Source organism: Fundulus heteroclitus, chromosome 16 (genome assembly GCF_011125445.2).
Source record: "Fundulus heteroclitus isolate FHET01 chromosome 16, MU-UCD_Fhet_4.1, whole genome shotgun sequence".
NCBI lineage: Eukaryota > Metazoa > Chordata > Actinopteri > Cyprinodontiformes > Fundulidae > Fundulus > Fundulus heteroclitus.
The window spans coordinates 14,899,822-14,916,908 of NC_046376.1; the positions used below are offsets into that span (position 1 = coordinate 14,899,822).

The following is a 17,087-nucleotide window of genomic DNA, read 5'->3' on the forward strand; positions in this document are numbered from 1 at the left end:
AACCCCACGTTTTATCGTTTGCAGACAACATATCTCAATTTCACGTCTTTGTACAATTTTTATTCAATTGGAACTCTTTGCCTGTTTTGTATTATTTAAGTTTCAATTCATATTTTGAAAATATACACATTAGACATTAGTTTTCATGAAGGAGCGTTCCTCTTGGCCACCTGCGGACGGCAGCAAAGACAAACGAGTGTGAATTGCCGCAAATTACGCGGACAGAAGAAGGAGCAGAACCCAGAAAGACTGATCACGACCGTCCTCATGACGATGAAGGGAAAAGTCTGAGTGAAAAAGGAAAAAACTGCTTCTAATTAAAGTCACAAGTTGTCATGTGTGCTCTGTGTAATAGGAGGGAAGTGTCCTTGTGTACAGTGCTCCACTGTTGCTTTCTGTTTGCGTCTCATCAGCGCTCCTCTGGCTTCTCTGTCTGCGCATTAGACTGTAACTAAACAAGTTAGTAAACTTTGTTTAAATGGAAGCATTCTTAGTCTTCCAGGAATTCTTATGAGTTGTAGGTGGATTTCATCGACAGAGGAGCCTTAAAATCCCCAATATATATATATATATTTGACATGTGTTAGGAGGATAAAGAAGACAAGCATGGCAGACAGAAGGACTTACAACGTTTTGATTTTGGGTGTTGGATTTCTTTTCATTTTCACCGCCTTCACCACCTGTGGGAACATTGAAGTAAGTTCAAAAACTATAATCTGGGGGCTTTTATGATTACAGCCTGGTTTCCTCAAATGCTCATGTTGAAGTGGACTTAATACCCAAACAACAATAATAACAAATGTTGACAGGTCGACGCCATCGGGGTTGCAACCCGTAGCAACCTGCCATTTATTTTGTTACTGTAGCTAGACTTTTTTTTTTTTTTTTGTAAATCAAGATACTAATCAGTCTGCTGATGTACCGTGAGCAGGAGGAAACGGGAGTCAGAAGAGTAGGTCAGGCGCATCTCGTGTTTCTGATTTTCTTACATGGTCAGTGAAACCATCAAGCAGGATGAATGACCCAAGGCTGCTCTGTACTCATTTGACAACCTTAATCCTATATTTCCTCATATATTTTCTTTTTATTTCAGCAAACTGTTGTGAAAAGTCTGAAAAACTCAACTTTCAGTGGGAGTGGTTACCACAGGTAAAAAAATAATATTTTTTTCTTTATTGTTTATTGAACGTAGTATAGTAAAAGAAAACACATTCATAAATAAAGACAAGACAAAAAAAATAAACGTTTTCAAATATTTTGAAAACCCTATATAATAAAAGGTGTTACCTGTGTTTCTTACTTCTTTTCCAGCCTCGGGATCATCTATGGAGTTTTTTCGTTCTCCAATCTGCTTGCACCGACTGTTGTTACAGTAATTGGAGCAAAACTGACCATGTTTTTGAGTGGCCTACTTTACAGGTAAACGGTGCTGCCTGCAGAATGAGCAGCGAGAAGGGCAACGATGCTTAAACATGTGGCTAATGGCTGTGCTTCTGTTTAGTGGCTACATTGCAGTGTTCATCATGCCTTCTACTTGGTCCTTTTACCTGACTTCTATTCTCATCGGTGTTGGAGCAGCCTGTAAGTTCTCATTCCACAAATTGTCACCTTATATTTCTTGACTTGATTTTTAATTGTATTTTTAGATATATTGTCATTAATAATTAAGCTGTTATCTTTTATACACGTTTATACTGCGTCAATGATTTTATAGGAAATCAGCCTCAGAAAAAAGCCAAATACATAGGATTTTTCTGTCAATCTTTATTACAAAATAAAAGTCTATAAGTCTATGTTTTGGATACACTCAAAATGGGCATGACTATCTTTTTAAATTACATAATTTAGTAACGCATTTGAACCATTCATTTTCAAAGGTGAAATGATTATGCAGCATATACATTCAAAGAAGTCTAAGACCATGAATTGGGCGCAAAAGTTGGAATTGTTTTATTTTCTCTAATCCACGTAAGCTCAAAATAACACAATAAACTGTACTTGAACATAAATCCGTCCACAGTCACTTGCCTGCTGCTGGATTTTTAATTCTAGTCAGTCCGATCCAAATTCCTTTATCCGTTTTTTCCCCCCTCCAGCAAAAGCCTTTTGAAATGATTATTTTGTAAATAAATACCCTAATTTTCTATTCGATGTGCTGCACTGTTTTCGCCTGTCTTTTTGTTGTTGCAGTCTGACACTTTCGTTTACATCGTGTGTAAGTGGCATTCACGCCTGCACGTCTAAGCTGCCCGGGGTGCGACTTTGATTGACACGTATCATGAATTAGTCTGATTGGGTAGAGATTGACACAAAAACCACAGAAAGTGCTGAGAGCTGGAGAATCATGTAGCAAACAAAGACAAGCATGAAGTCACGTTGAAGCCAAAAGGCTACAGAGAAACATACACACTCATTTGTGTATAATAATATACACAATAATAAATAATAATAATCTTTATTTGTCATTGCAACATACATTCCAATGAAATTTGTCCATTGCATTTAACCAATCCCTTAGGGAGCAGTGGGCTGCCACTGTGCAGCGTCCGGGGAGCAGTCTAAGGCTAAGGGTGTTGTTCACAATTTGGCCTACACACACACACACACACACACACACGCACACACACACACACACACACACACACACACACACACACACACACACACACACACACACACACACACAGAATACAACATCATAGACCATAGAAGTAACAATTCAGTGCAGTTTCACACCATTGAGGAACCTCATTCAGTATTGAGTACCTGTCAGTATTACTTATTGCTCCTTTAATTTCTATTGGTACAATTCTTTTTTTCTTTCCTGGACTGGTATATGACTGGGTTAGCTTTCCAGGACCAACCTACTTTATAAGCATTGTACATACATTTTCAGGTTAGGTTAGGGCCATTCCAGAAACCTAATATTAGCCTGCTTTATTAATTCTAAAACAAATGTTTATGTATATCATGGGATGAGTGCCCTATTAAAACATATGTACCAAAGTTTCAAATATCTATGTGGTTATGTGTTGGTTTTTGAGTTGCCGCTTCTTTCTTGACTGGCATTGTTTAAATCCACAGGGATAAAAAAACTCACTTCACCATGACAGGAACAGCAGTACAGTTTATAATAGCATATGATAGTCTTGGTTTCCCAGTTCTTGAATATCTTAACATATCTCCATTTTTGAGACGGACAGTTTTTGGGGACATTTTTGAAATTGGGATGCCTTTGCTGTGTGCCACACACAAACCTGGTTTTGAAATGGACAAATTGGGCTTTTGGAATGCCAAAATCCTGACCTAAAATCTGATGGAAAATTTGTAAACTGTGCTCCAAAGCAAGATCTGTCACAATAAACCGGAAAGTTCAGTAGAAATATAAAAATCATCCACAGAAGAGTAGTCGAATATCCAGCCAGAACCATGTCAGAAGCTTATTGGTCACAAAAAGTCAGTGGTCAAAATGTAACTCTTTTCATTAAAAACCTTACATTACTGCCAGGGATAAGTGTATGTAAACTTCTAACTAGCCCTGTATTTATCAGAAATAATAAAGAGCTGAGACAGCTGTAATTTTGTACTTTCTATTTAAGCCTTATTACACACACCGAAGGAGCATACAGTATATTAAGAATAGCCAAAGATATTGCAGCTTGTAAATAGTTCAGTGTGCTCGCCGCAGGCTTTTTGCGCCCCATGGAAGCTCTGTTTGTCTGGTTAAAAAAAAATAATAATATCCAGGTTGTGGTTAATCATGCGTACAGGGATTATTGCGCCTGGAATACGACAATGCTATTAACAGTATATCCTGAATTAGACCATAAATGGGTTAGGAACTGTCTCCAAGTAACACGGAGCATCTTTAGCTTGCTCATAAACATTAGTGAAAATAAGGAGAAAGCCCTCTACTGAGCATTTAAAGGGAAAACATTAAAAAAACTAAATATTCAGGGCGGTTTTTTGTTCTTTCTTTTAAAAATGGTGCCTGAAATCACTGCAGTGAGCTGCATTTTTATCACGTCTTTGGGCTATTGTATATTTAGATGGATTACTTACATACACAGCAACATAATTTTTCCCTTCCTTTCGGCAACTAACTGAGTGGTAAATATTTTTTCCCTCTCCCCCTCACCGTCCCACAGTGCTCTGGACGGCTCAGGGGCAGTTTCTGGTGGAAAACTCAGAAGCCTCCACCATCAACAGGAACACCGGCATGTTCTGGGCTCTGCTACAGTGCAGGTAGGAACGTTATTCTCCAGGCTCTGCCAAAGATGCATTCATGCACTGATCCTGGTGCATTTTCTTTTATGTTTGCTCAAAACACACATTATTTCAGTATTTGGATTACTCCACATGGATATTTGGATTACTCCACATGGAAAAATGTATTTAGTAGCGACTTTTTGGCAATTAAACATTGATGTAATATTAAATAATTTAAGTTTCCTTGTCTGCCTGCTTTATAATCAAGCCAAAAAGCATAATTTAAGTAGTAGTAGTACATATTGTATATCGTGTTTCCAGTATTAGAATAACCATAGGCTCTTTATTTTTCAATGTTTTTTAGCGTTTTTCTTAATAGATAATTCTAAATTCTGACCAGGATTTAACTTTAATTGTACTCAAGCTGCCAAATTCCTGTCCAGAGTGCATTACATTTAGACATGATATGTCTCTCTTTTTTTTCTTCATTTACCATAATCAGATTTTAATAAATCATATCTCCACCATTAGTCCCTCTCTGCTAAATCTAAATACATCAAAGCTCCTTTAAACCCCAACAAGCAAGTTTTGGCCCCCTCGTTTCTTGGATTTGGCCCATTTCTCAGGCACGCTGGCTTGGACAGCTAATTTGTGTTTGCTCCAATTTGCAAATTGAATTAGTATTATAATTACATTGGCTGTCACCTGTGCCAAAGCTCCCAGTGGGGCAATGCTAATCTGACTCTGCAGGGATGATCACGGCCGTAATAAACTTATGATTCAGTTGCTCACAGGCAGCAAACACAAACACAGAATGCCGCTGTTAGCATTAATGAATAACCTCTGCTTCCCCTCACTGGGACTGTTGGGTGGAGAGCATATTTATATGGATATTTAATTAAAGACAGAAATAGCTCTAGATTTTTATTGGAACATTTTATTTTACAGAACCTGACAGGTCTTTTCTCTGTAAAAATAAATAAAAAATCATCATGGGGAAAAATTAAGATTTTCTAGAAATAAAATGAATGCAGGCAACATCTTGTACCGCCCAAACATAATTTTTCAAATTGTTCGCTTATCCCCCTGCTCATATATATATATATATATATATATATATTTTTTTTTTTTTTTATGCTAATCCTCCAGTCCGCCAACACGTCAATTAAAGGTCACAGATTTTGAGCTCTAAAAAGCCTAACCAGACTCGACACGTGCAATTTCTGGAATCCACCAAAAAATTGCAGACGTGGATCATATTGAAAGGGTCAAATGTTCAAAACTTACACAAACCTGCTCTAATTATTCTGAAACGTTGTGAGATTTTTCTTATTCTCATTTTGCCCGCATAACTTTAAGCCATCAGCGAGAACAAGCAGTTGTACTTATTATTCAGTCATAGCCTGCAACCTGAATAGAAAAAAAAATGTAACTTTCCTCCAAGTAGATGAAAAAAATATGAAACTACTTATTTTTGTGGACAAATAACGGAATCACCCTGTAATTTCCCATTTCTACTGACACAAATCAAATTATCCAAGATGGTTTGCAGTGAAAAAGACCCCTGGCTGTTTGACAGGAAACATGACCCTAGCAAGAGAGCCATCCGCTGAAACAAAGGAAAACATTGTCAAATGGCTTTAAAATGACGTGGGTTTTTCCAGGTCTGGTATTTCTAATAAAATTGAGAAAATACAAACAAAATGGGAAGTTTGCAAAAGAGAAATAACTCAGCAGGCCAAGCAAGAGATCAAAACATCATGATAAGAAACTCAAAGCAATACACTTTAAAACAATTCAGAACTCCCTTTGATGAGTTTAAGTCACAGTAAGTTAATCAGTCTTAGGTTTAGCAAAACAGGCCAAAACCAGGATACTACCACTTAAATGTTTAAGAGATGGGACAAAGTTAGATCTGTGTATGCAGCGTCTCACTTCCTCACAACAAATCTTTTTTTTGTTTTAAACCAGAATGTTCAGTTCTCATGGCTTTAAATTGTAAAAAAAAATATATATATATATAACAGCACCTTCAGGCATAACCACATGATAGTAAGTAAACTTGAGACAAGGAAAAACCTTCTTTTCCAGAGAAGTAGTATTTTTCTTCTTGCAGCTCTTGAGTTGAACACTGTTGTTTAGTCCTTCCCTAACGACAAACCTTTGAACCTTAAAGCAAATAATCTGATGGGAAAGAGTCAAGTAATTGTTTAGAAAATGTTGTTGCCTTGGAGGGACTCTTGCCTCCAACCAATTCCGAGGAAGGTAACAGCGGTCTTAAATTCCCCCTATTTGTGCACAGCACCCTCTGATTGCTGATTGGGTGAGGTGCGAGATTAACCTGTTTTATTACGAAACATGCTTCTGCAAACGTGTTTTGCTACAATCCAGTTAGGTTTTGTGTATTTCACATTTTCAAAAGAGTGGTCAGCAGATGGGGTTTCATGCATAATCTTAATCTCAAGGTGGCCCGCACAAGATCGATGCTACAACAGAATCACAACAGCTTCCTGCTACTGCCGTATTGGTACAAAGCATTAAAAAATATGATATGGACAAGTAAAGGTATACATTTTGCAATTTGTTTCTAAAATCCACATTCCTAAAAAATTCCAATAATAATAAAACTGAATAGCACATGTAAGGGGTCAGGTTTAGTTGTGAGCAGTGTAGTGTGAATACAAAGGGTCTGCCACTGTCCAAGCCTACCCCACTCCCCTTAGGCAGTGCCCCTGGTGAATTTTCCGCTCACATCACCATGCAGGAATAATAGATTAATCTGTTGAAAATAAAATAAAGGACTGTAATCTTTTTTTTTTTTTTTAACCACGCTTATCTGAGTTTTCACCTTTCCGCTTTCAGAAAATGTTCGGTTCACACGTGAGCAGACGCAGGAAAACGCTGAAAGAAGAAAGCTCACAGCTGGACCTGTAATCATGCTCAGAATGACATAAACCTACTGCTGCACAGCAGTAGTTTTTGCATCATAGCATTTGATGTGTTACATTATGGGATTTCTAGGGGAGACAACATTTGTGTGGTTCTTTTATGTAATGACAGGCAGAGGCTACATTTTGCATTCCATTGTGGGGATTTCTGCGGGCACTACGCTCCATAAACTTCACACCCAGAACGCTGACACTGCGATAAGATGGCATACGTTGAATATATAGAGCACTATATAGTATATAAACTGCAACTCTGGGCAGTGTGTATTTGTGCAGCAGGTTAAGCTTGGTTAGATTTAAAAGCTCCCTAAAGGAAAAGGGGGCTGCATATTTATACTGGGTGAAAACAAATTGACCAGCCCTGCTAATGATCAGCAACACAACACAAAACAAGCTTTTTTTGTTCATTTATAAATCACTTTCATTTTCAGCATGCTGTTTGGGAATCTTTATATTTACCTGGACTGGAATGGAAAATCCGAAATATCAGGTAAGCTCAGACTTGGTAGGTAACCAGTTTGATTATAAAAGTAAAATGTTGCAGGATGATGCAAGTGAAATATCATCACACCGGATGATATTTCACTTGATATTTCACAGAATTAGTGGCTGCTAATTCTGAATCCGCCTTAGCTGGATGGTCTTTAAATCTCTGGCGCTTTTTAATAAAGCTGTTTGTTTTCATCGCAGACAGCAGCAGGAGGAACATTTTTCTGTTCCTGCTGGTCTCCTCCATCCTTGGCACTCTCAGCTTCCTGGTGTTGAGGACGAGCCATCATGAAGAGGAGATGCTGTCTGAAGAGGAAGGGCAGTCGCTGCTCTCGACGCGCACAATGTAAAGGACCCTCCTTTAGATAATTATACCTTTTTTTTCTCTGCGTTCTGACAAACTCCACCGACCTTATAGTGAAATCAACATTCAGGAATAGCATAACGAGTAAAAGAAGAAATAGTTGTGAATTAACTTTTTTTTTCACCTCTCTGATAAAAACACCTAGAAAAATTATCTTTTCTCCAAATTGCCCACGTTGGATTTTCCAAGTGTTTGTCAAGATGAACTTAATTCTATAGCTTTGCAGGAATTTTGTGCCAGTCTTGTCCTTCAACTTTTTTTTTTAGTCAAGATCATCGCAATTTTGCCAAAGTCAAGCCCAATCACAGCACTCAAGAATAGTAGGGTGCAATCAGGCAGATCCTGGGCAGCTATGATGGAGTGTGGCCAGAAAGGCCCTCAATATTACTTTAGACGAGTTTTAATTTTCATGAACGTGGAGGAGGTATGCATCGAAACTCGGAAAGAAAGACAAGTGAATGTCAGATAAGAAGTATTCAAACACAGAGGCTTAAATGGCACCTAAAGAAACTGAAATCTGTAAATCCCAAAGAAATCCTGCATTCAAGCTTGAATGAAACATCTGTTTCTGTCTTGAAGCAGCACATTATGTTAAAAAGCCTTTTGGGAGCTGCCAGAAACACGTATTCAATCCCTGCTAATTTGTTGATTTGGAGACTAAACACTAACTCTAACAGAATAACAAGGAATCCTGCAGGAAGAAATTCCCTCTCTCATTAAGTTGAAACTCACCAAATGTTTCCTCTCTTGCATGAATTTCTCTATGTCTGTGTGATTTCATTGTGCTGATGACTGAGTATTGTAGATGGTAACGTCAATGTCTGTTGTGCTGTTTAGGTACAAAAACAGGGCAAACAGTGCTTTGCAGGATACCAAGACAGAATTTCGTAAGTTTTTTTTTGGACCTTTTTAAATATCACACACTCAGACCATAAATACAGTTTAAGTACTCTGATACCACAGTTCAAATGAGAAAAGACATTACTTACGGTTTCCTCCTCATATACTTATATCCCAGTCAAAGATCTTTATAAAGCCTTAAAATCTATTTTCATTACACTAAAGAAAATTACTACATTTGTAATTTGTTGTCGCCAAATAAACATCGGTCTTCATCCAATCTTAATTATATCTGGAGGTTGATATGGGTAATTTTATGTAATTTCTGCTTTCTTTCCCATTTTGAGAACTAGCTAAAAGAAATTGACTTTTTAGGAAACCTTTGTGGTGTGTCATATCTATATCCCAGGGAAACAGGAGATCATAAATTACCTACTAATCTGATCAATAAAAAAAGATAACTAAAATAAACGTGCAAAAAAATGCCACGGTTACAGTTATTAAAGTTGGATTTCCAACTTTTGATTTGTGTTTAGGGTCACAATGCTTAGTATTGGCAAAAGAACCTAAACAGAGCAATAAGTGAAATTTCACCACTAGGTGCACTGTTGAGCATTGTCTGTAGACCAAAACAAGATGTGGCAAGCCACGCCTCGCTCTACGTCCAAAATCTAAGCACCAGACCAGTTATCTGTTTCATTTTTACATTTTTTGTCCAAAGAAAGAATGCCCTGAATGTACGTGAGGATCGCGGTGGAGTGCTCAGAAGCCCGCCGGGCTTCATTAAACAATGCTAACTGTGTTAGTTGTTCTACTGTTACTGTCCGCTTATTCTAAGAAACTTTGGGCTTCTTTTTTTCTAACGTCACTTTTAATTTCAGTCGTGGGTTGCAGTTTTTTGGGCTTGTTTCTGAAAGAGAAGTCGCTTATTTGGGCTTTAAATAAGCAACGATAAAGAGTTATAAAGAGACTCGTTTGCGCTGCCGGGCTACAAACATCCTGAGTATAAAGGAGCGTTCACATCTAACACGAATGGCGCCAGAATATCGGCACTTTTGCGTGCTGTCGCTCTCCTGACCTTATCACCAGCTGTTCACACAGCAGGTGACAGCAAGGGCACAACGTGCGACGAGCCAGGAATACAGCAGTACACTGGAGCTATCTAGTGACACTTTCACTTAACTGCCACTCCAGTCTCCTCACATGCTTTTCTCCAGGCTTGGTCCATTTTGGACTTGTCTCGTTAGTAATAATTGGTTGAGTCATACAACTCAGGCTGACCGCAGACACTGGTTAGCCGGCCACTATTACAGTAACGCCTGAGCCATCGCCGGTCAAACTCCAACAATTAACCCACATGCCACATTTGTAAGCTACAATGAATCGAATCAGCATCACAACCCAAGTCTAACAAGATTGTAAGACCGACAAAAACAAACATTTGACTTCAGGCTTTTACTCACCTGTCTGGAGGAGAAATGCAAGCTCTGAGTCAAACTGGAGCTGCTTCGGCTCTTGAAATGCTCTCCACCTTGGAAACAATGTTAATCCTCATTTTGTCTCTTTCCTTATCTGACAACTTTTATGCCGAAGAGCCCTTTTTTTTTTGTGGTAACGGGTCATTATTGTTTGCTGGTGATTGTGGCGCTGGCATTTTATGGGCAGGGAGGCTCTACGCGCGGCCGCCTCAGGCTTTGTAAACAAGAGACGGAAGAACGACGCAGACAGATGGTGCGTAACGTCATACCATAATCCATCTAAGAAGATAGCTTTAGTTCTTCACAAAACAATTTTTTAGTTCTTTCTATCTAAAATAATGAAATTTCGCTTATTGCTCCTTTGATAGAATGGACATAAGTTAATAAGGAATTAAAGAGTCAACTTAGATATAGATCGGAACAATCATTTATTTTCTTATTATAGCAAGTCTGTTCAACCACTAAATGCAGACTTTATGGAATAGAAATTGTACATTTACTTAACTGTGGTGATAATTATACTGTTTGTTTTTAGCTTTGTGTTGCTAATGAAGCCAAAATTACTTATGATGTTACAACGCTGTGCTTCTTTTTCGCCCGCTAGTTTTCCCAGTTCATATTAAACCATTAGAGGTCTCAGAACCCTCAAAAACCTGACATTTTTCTTCTATTTCCTGATGATTTGTATTTGTGTCACATCTGACTGCTTCCACTCTGCGACAAGCAGGCAGTTTTGTTTTTCTTCAAGTAAAAAAAAACTTGCTTTCATGTGGATAAAAATCTCCCTGCTTCGCGACAAAGTACACAGACAGTGCCTTAGTGCGACTTTATCTCAGATTATCTCTCTGTTTGTCAACTGGAAACTCTGCCGCACTTGCTCCCGCTTTCAGTGCTGCCCCGGGTTGTTTGGATCATCTGATTGCTCTTTGTCTCGTGTGTATCTGGTGCGCATGTAGACTTGTGTGCACCTGCCTCGAAAGATATCAGGTTTATCAAAGATGCATGCTGATTCATGTCAGAGAAGGGCATCAAGGCCTACATAAACAAACCTGCTGGGATTTCTGCCCTAAAATCTAAATTTCTCTAACCGCCTGAATGGAAGCCTCTCCTGGGTGCGTTCCTTTCTGCATTTAAATGTGGCTGTTCGGCTTGTTTTTTTTTTCTTTTTCTTTTACTCCCATCGTCTTCCAGCACTGAACCCTTAATTCTAAGAAGAAAATAGGGCTTTAATGTCTGCATTTTAATCCACGTTTAGTGCAGCAGCAAAAGAGGTGTATTTGTTCAAGAAATATGGCTTTTATTAGCAATTCAAATAAGTGTATGAGATTCTTCTTTTCTTTTCTTTTTTTTACAGAAACCATCCTGCAGCTACTCAAGACTAAAACTATAATGCTCCTGAGTCCCTGCATGGTATATAGCGGTAAGGGAAATGTAATAAACCTTTTTGCCTCTGGTTAAACGCTTGAAGTTGGAGGACAAAACACCCTGCCTCTGTTCTCCAGGCCTTGAGCTGTGCTTCTACAGCGGAGTGTATGGAACGTGCATTGGTGCAACTGCCCACTTCGGAGAAGCTGCCAAAGGCTTGATCGGGATCTCTGGGATCGTGGTGGGCATTGGAGAAATAGTAGGTGGGTTCACATACCGCTCGCAGAAGGTTTAAAAACAAATGAGGGGTTCTCGGCATTATGCGAGTGTCCTCTATCCCACCAGGTGGAGGTCTGTTCGGGTTGCTGTGCAAAAACAGTCGCTTCAGACGAACCTCGGTGGTCTTCCTGGGAATGGTTGTCCATTTCATCGCGTCCTACTTGATTTTCCTGAACATACCGGATGATGCGCCGGTCGTCGTCGACTCCACCACCCAGAAGAATCCGTTTCTAACTCCAACGTGGGTATTTTCTCTTGTCATTTTAACAGAACAGAAGGGAAGGCAAGCTTTAGGTAAGGGAGTTGTTATTCATGTCATGTTATTAATAAGCACTGCGTTTTCTCCCTCAGCGCCTCCATTGCCCTGTTGTGCTCCTTCCTGCTTGGACTTGGAGATAGTTGCTTCAACACACAGCTCTACAGCATACTGGGATATGTTTACGCCGAACAAAGCACGCCTGCGTTTGCCATCTTTAAATTCATACAGGTAATCCTCGATTGCCAATTCTCAGACATTGTTAGCAGAGCCAAGCAAAGCTCAGTCAAAACGTTGTCCTGTCAAGTGTGAAATAAATTCAGCCGAAGCCTCATTAATAGGGATGGAAGGTGTCAGAAAGGCAAATCTTCACCTCTCCCTCTTTTCTCTGCTGCAAAGTTGATCTCTAAAAAAATTACCCCTAGGTAATTGTGATATTTTCTAAGCTTGCTTTTGAAATAGTGGAGCAGGTTTTTTTTTTTAAAGGATTTAAATGAACCACACTTTTAACTCTAGGTTGGCTAGGAAAAAAAATGTCCCCGTTATTCTTTTTTTTTTTTTGGCAGTGTTCAAATGATGATTTAATTTCATAATGGAGAGAGCTATCCATACCAACCTTCCCCTCTCGTAAAAATTATTAATTAACTTTGATCAACCACATTTTATTTTAGGTTCAGTCCACTTGCTACACCCAAGCCTCATTACTGCCTAATCTTTTGATGAAAAAAAAAAATCTGACAGGAAGTAGGCTAAAATATCTTTAAAATCATCATGTCCTGACTAAAGACTTTCAAAAACAATTTAGGAAAAAAAAAAGTAATTCATGTTTATCAGTTTAGAAATGGTTTCTAAAGCTTTGGGACTCCCAACGAGCCACATAGAGCCATTGTCCACCATGGAAGAAAACATGAACAGGAGTGAACCCTCCAGAGTGGTCGGCCTACCAAAATTACTCCAAAAGTGTATCCAGGACTCTTCCAGGGAATCACAAAAGAGGCCAGGAAAACATCTAAAGCAATGCAGGCCTCACTTGCTGTACTTAGTGATTATTTATAATTCAACAATAAGAAGGATGGGAGACCTGAAGTGTGCAAAACCAATGTTGATCACAAATAACACAAAGGTATTTCCTACCTTTGCCAAAAAAAAACATCTTGCGGACACAACCGAGTGTTTGATTTAGGGAGCAATTACATTTTCATGTTGGGCTGGGTTGGTGTAAATAAATTTGAAAACCAGGTGTTGTATTTGCTCAGGTTAGCTAATAGTATTTTCTGGATGTTCTAAAACATTTAATTAAGATTAAAAAAAAAACATAATCTGAAGGAAAAAAATAATAAGACAGATCTCATCATGTTCAATGGTAGTTTAAACTAGGAGACAATTATAGTCATATTTGTAAATTTGAATATAATTGAAACATTGACATGTTTCAAGCCGCTATTTCTGTTAATCATGATGATTTTCCGGTTACAGCTATTGAAAACATGAAAATCAAAATTAGAATATTAGAACAGATCAATGAAAAAAACAGTATATTTATTACCAGCTTAAAGGGTAATAATTATTTTTTAAAAGGCACTTTTCATCAGACAATCAAGCATATTCTAATTTATTGAATATGACTGTACTTTCTATAGTCCAGTGGTTCCTAAAACATTTTTGTTAACAAATACAATTTGGTCAGATATTTTAAAGTTGTTGTATAAAGGTAAAAAAATAAAAAAATAAAATCTATTGGCACTGTAGCTATAGTAACGTAATAATAAATTATATTTTTACTTAATAGATGAAATTCTAAAGTTTCATGTTAAAAAAATACATTAAGGTCCTTAAATTGTGTAGTTCAAGTAGGAAAGGTGAAGGTTTCTTGAAACACTGACCTTAAAATTCAATATAGCTGACTTTCTCAGTGATTGCCACTGTAATAAAATCAAAACAAAAAAACTATTCATTTTCTCTCATTATTCAGATCTCAATACATCTTTCACACACACTACTCTGGAAACTGTTTTAGAGAATATTCTAAATTCAAGACATACATTTTTAATAGCTTACATTACTACTAACCTTTTTTTGATTATTTGATCGACTGGTAACTTCCACCGGATTTTGGACATGGAACTTCAACATCGTCACTTTGGGTTTCATGTATTTTCTTGATTGAAGGTCCAACTTCACAGACAATTGGAGAAGAATCAGCATACATCATCTCTAGCACCTAGTTCCTGGCTTGCTGTTGTCCATTTTCTTCATACTTAATTTGTACATATATTCTTTGCAAATAATTAATGCCAAAATTTCTTCTAGATGCCACTAGAGGTAGCTCAACTACCACTAGTGTAACATGTGTTACAGTTTGTGGCTATGCAAAGATGCTGCAAAAATGCTGCAAAGCTTGTGATGCTTTCTTCTCATGACCAACAATAACATTTGTGTTCTTGGTTAGTCTGTTAGTGCTGCAGTGGCGTTCTTCTACAGCGGCTACCTTCTGCTGACGTGGCAGCTCCTGCTTCTGGTCATCATGGGCTTCATTGGAACTCTCTGCTTCTTCGTAGTTGAGAGGATGCAGGACTTCTCTATGGATTTGCAGGAACAATGAAAAGAAGGTGTTTCTGGTCAGCAAAAGTAATCCTGAAACATAGTCCTGCATTGATGTATTCGACAATGTATTATTCTAATAGATGACTCTGTGAAGGATCACAGTGAGCTTAACATCCTATCCCGTGCCATAATGTGTTAGAATGTAATTATAGGCCATGCTTTGCAGTATTTTCCTATCAGTTGACTCTTCGGGTCATGTTTCACTACTCAGTTACCCCTCATGCAGTCTTCTGGTTAAATCTTAATAACCACTCATTTTATTTTATACTTTGCATTAATTCTAGCTCAGGTTTGTCTTAATGAAAATGCTAATATTTTAGGTATCTGAACTGTTTTTATGTAAGAAATGATACTAAGTAATGCCTGACAATCACTACTTTATGACCTGTTTGTACATTTTGCTTTATAATGTAAATGTTTCTTATTTTTGGTAAATTTTGGAGTAATAAAATTTTAATGCTCGCTGTGGTCCAGTGACTGAAGTGAATCAGGCATGATTACATGAAGGGGCTGCCATTGCTGAAAGCTAAACCATCAAATTCACATCTATGTTTTGTGACTTATAACAAAAGGCGTAAATTCATAATAATAAAAGTATATATTTAATACATTTCAAACGTAAAGGTAAAAACAAGATTTGCTTTTGAAAACCTGTATATATTCCAATTGTTAAATATGTTCCCTTAAAAATATATGGGTATTTTGAAATATATATATTTAATGTAATTTATGTTGCTTGTAATGCCCATGCCTTATTTTGCTGCTTGGACGCTGCAGTGTAGTCGGGGAAACGTATCTTGAGGAGAAACTTAGACCGATGTAACTCCAGTCCTGTGGCTGTGCAGAGACTGCATGTCTCTGGTGAATCCCTGAGAAGATATTCATGTTTAAAATTATTGTTAGCTGCAGGAAAAATGTGTTTTCCTTGTATTTGAAACTGACAAAAAAAATCTAAACTCTTCAATGCTAAAAATTAGCTAATGCAGTTTTCCCTAAGAACACAACAGGGGCTGGTATTACATGTGTCCAGCTAAATACATGCTGCCGTCGCAAACACTACACATAACGTAGGGTTTTTGTGTTTTGCAACAGATGATTAGAAATCTGCATAAGCTTAAAATCAACTTCTGAAATTTCAAATTACGGCTATGTTGTGGAAAAATCTCTAATTTTTCATTTATAATCAACAGATGCCTAAAACAGAACAAGGGTGTGATCAGTGACAACGGTTCCTTCTGATAACCCCCAAGGTCAAGAGACCCCACATTTCTCATTGCAGAGGCCCCACTCTCTCTTCAGACTTGAATAACAGGATATAAAAACATTCTTTCACCCGAGACACAGCTGGGCCTTCTTAGAAAACATGAATCACCAGGTTAATCTGTCAAACCTGGTGATTCAAATGGACACATTGACCTTAAAGGCATGCAAACGTAAAATTTATTTTACGGGCTAACATAGCTTTTTTAGATAGCTTGCTTAAATTTAGAACATTATGGGAGGAACCAAAGAAAGGAGTAAGAAGGGGTGACCAATGGCTGACCTACCAAGTGAGAGACATTCTTGAACAAACCGTATCATAAACCAAGTCACACTGTGTTTTTTTGTTTTTGTTTTTTTTTTTGCTATTTCAATTAAGCTCTTCCTTTGATACTTCACATAATGAGCCTGAGAACAAGCACAAGGGGAGGAGCACAACAGTAAAAGTACAGAATGTATTTTACTTGATACCACAAAATGAAATTATTTAATCTGTGTTGTTCACATTTCCTGTGATTGCCTGATATGCAGGGGTCTAATGGGAATAGTGGGCTACACTTAAATTGAGATGAGCACTGGTGAGTCTAAATTACTAATCTTGAGCCAAAACAAACCTCTGCAGCATCTGGATAATTCTTTTCTGATGAAAAAGGAGATTAAAACAATGTGTATATATATATATATATATATATATATATATATATATATACACACACACACACACACACACATTTAACACTTAACATTAATATTTAGTTTTCAACTTACACGTTTAACAGAATGTAACTTCTTTATTGTTTTTTTTATTAGAAGTTTTACAGAAAATTTTAAATTTTGTACATTATTATTAGGATTAGATCATTTAAATGTAAACTGTGATTTAATCAGTTTCTCCTGTGGACAGGAGCTGCTGGCTGAGCTTTTACAGCAACTAACTGTATGTGCTCGCTTTCATCATCTATATCTAAATTAAAACTGACTTAGAGTTGATTTGC

The 17,087-nt window shown here is 37.6% G+C and overlaps 1 protein-coding gene across 1 annotated transcript; it reads left to right on the plus strand.

Moving 5' to 3' along the window:
- The first annotated feature begins 206 nt into the window (after positions 1-206).
- LOC105922182 (UNC93-like protein MFSD11) lies at positions 207-15,295 on the plus strand. Its single transcript, XM_021313808.2, has 13 exons — positions 207-696; positions 1,094-1,149; positions 1,312-1,419; positions 1,502-1,581; positions 4,149-4,245; positions 7,589-7,647; positions 7,848-7,992; positions 8,848-8,897; positions 11,683-11,748; positions 11,831-11,956; positions 12,039-12,213; positions 12,324-12,459; positions 14,678-15,295. Exons 1-13 carry the CDS (start codon positions 607-609, stop codon positions 14,828-14,830), a joined length of 1,341 nt encoding a protein of 446 aa, XP_021169483.2. The 5' UTR covers positions 207-606; the 3' UTR covers positions 14,831-15,295.
- The last annotated feature ends 1,792 nt before the right edge of the window (positions 15,296-17,087 follow it).

What these genes read in the sequence shown, in the direction of transcription:
- LOC105922182 (XM_021313808.2), top strand. Translation starts at nt 607, where the DNA reads ATGGCAGACAGAAGGACTTACAACGTTTTGATTTTGGGTGTTGGATTT. An exon ending in CCACCTGTGGGAACATTGAA is followed by an intron (nt 697 to 1,093) that starts GTAAGTTCAAAA and finishes TTTTTATTTCAG; the next exon opens with CAAACTGTTGTGAAAAGTCT. An exon ending in TTGAGTGGCCTACTTTACAG is followed by an intron (nt 1,420 to 1,501) that starts GTAAACGGTGCT and finishes GCTTCTGTTTAG; the next exon opens with TGGCTACATTGCAGTGTTCA.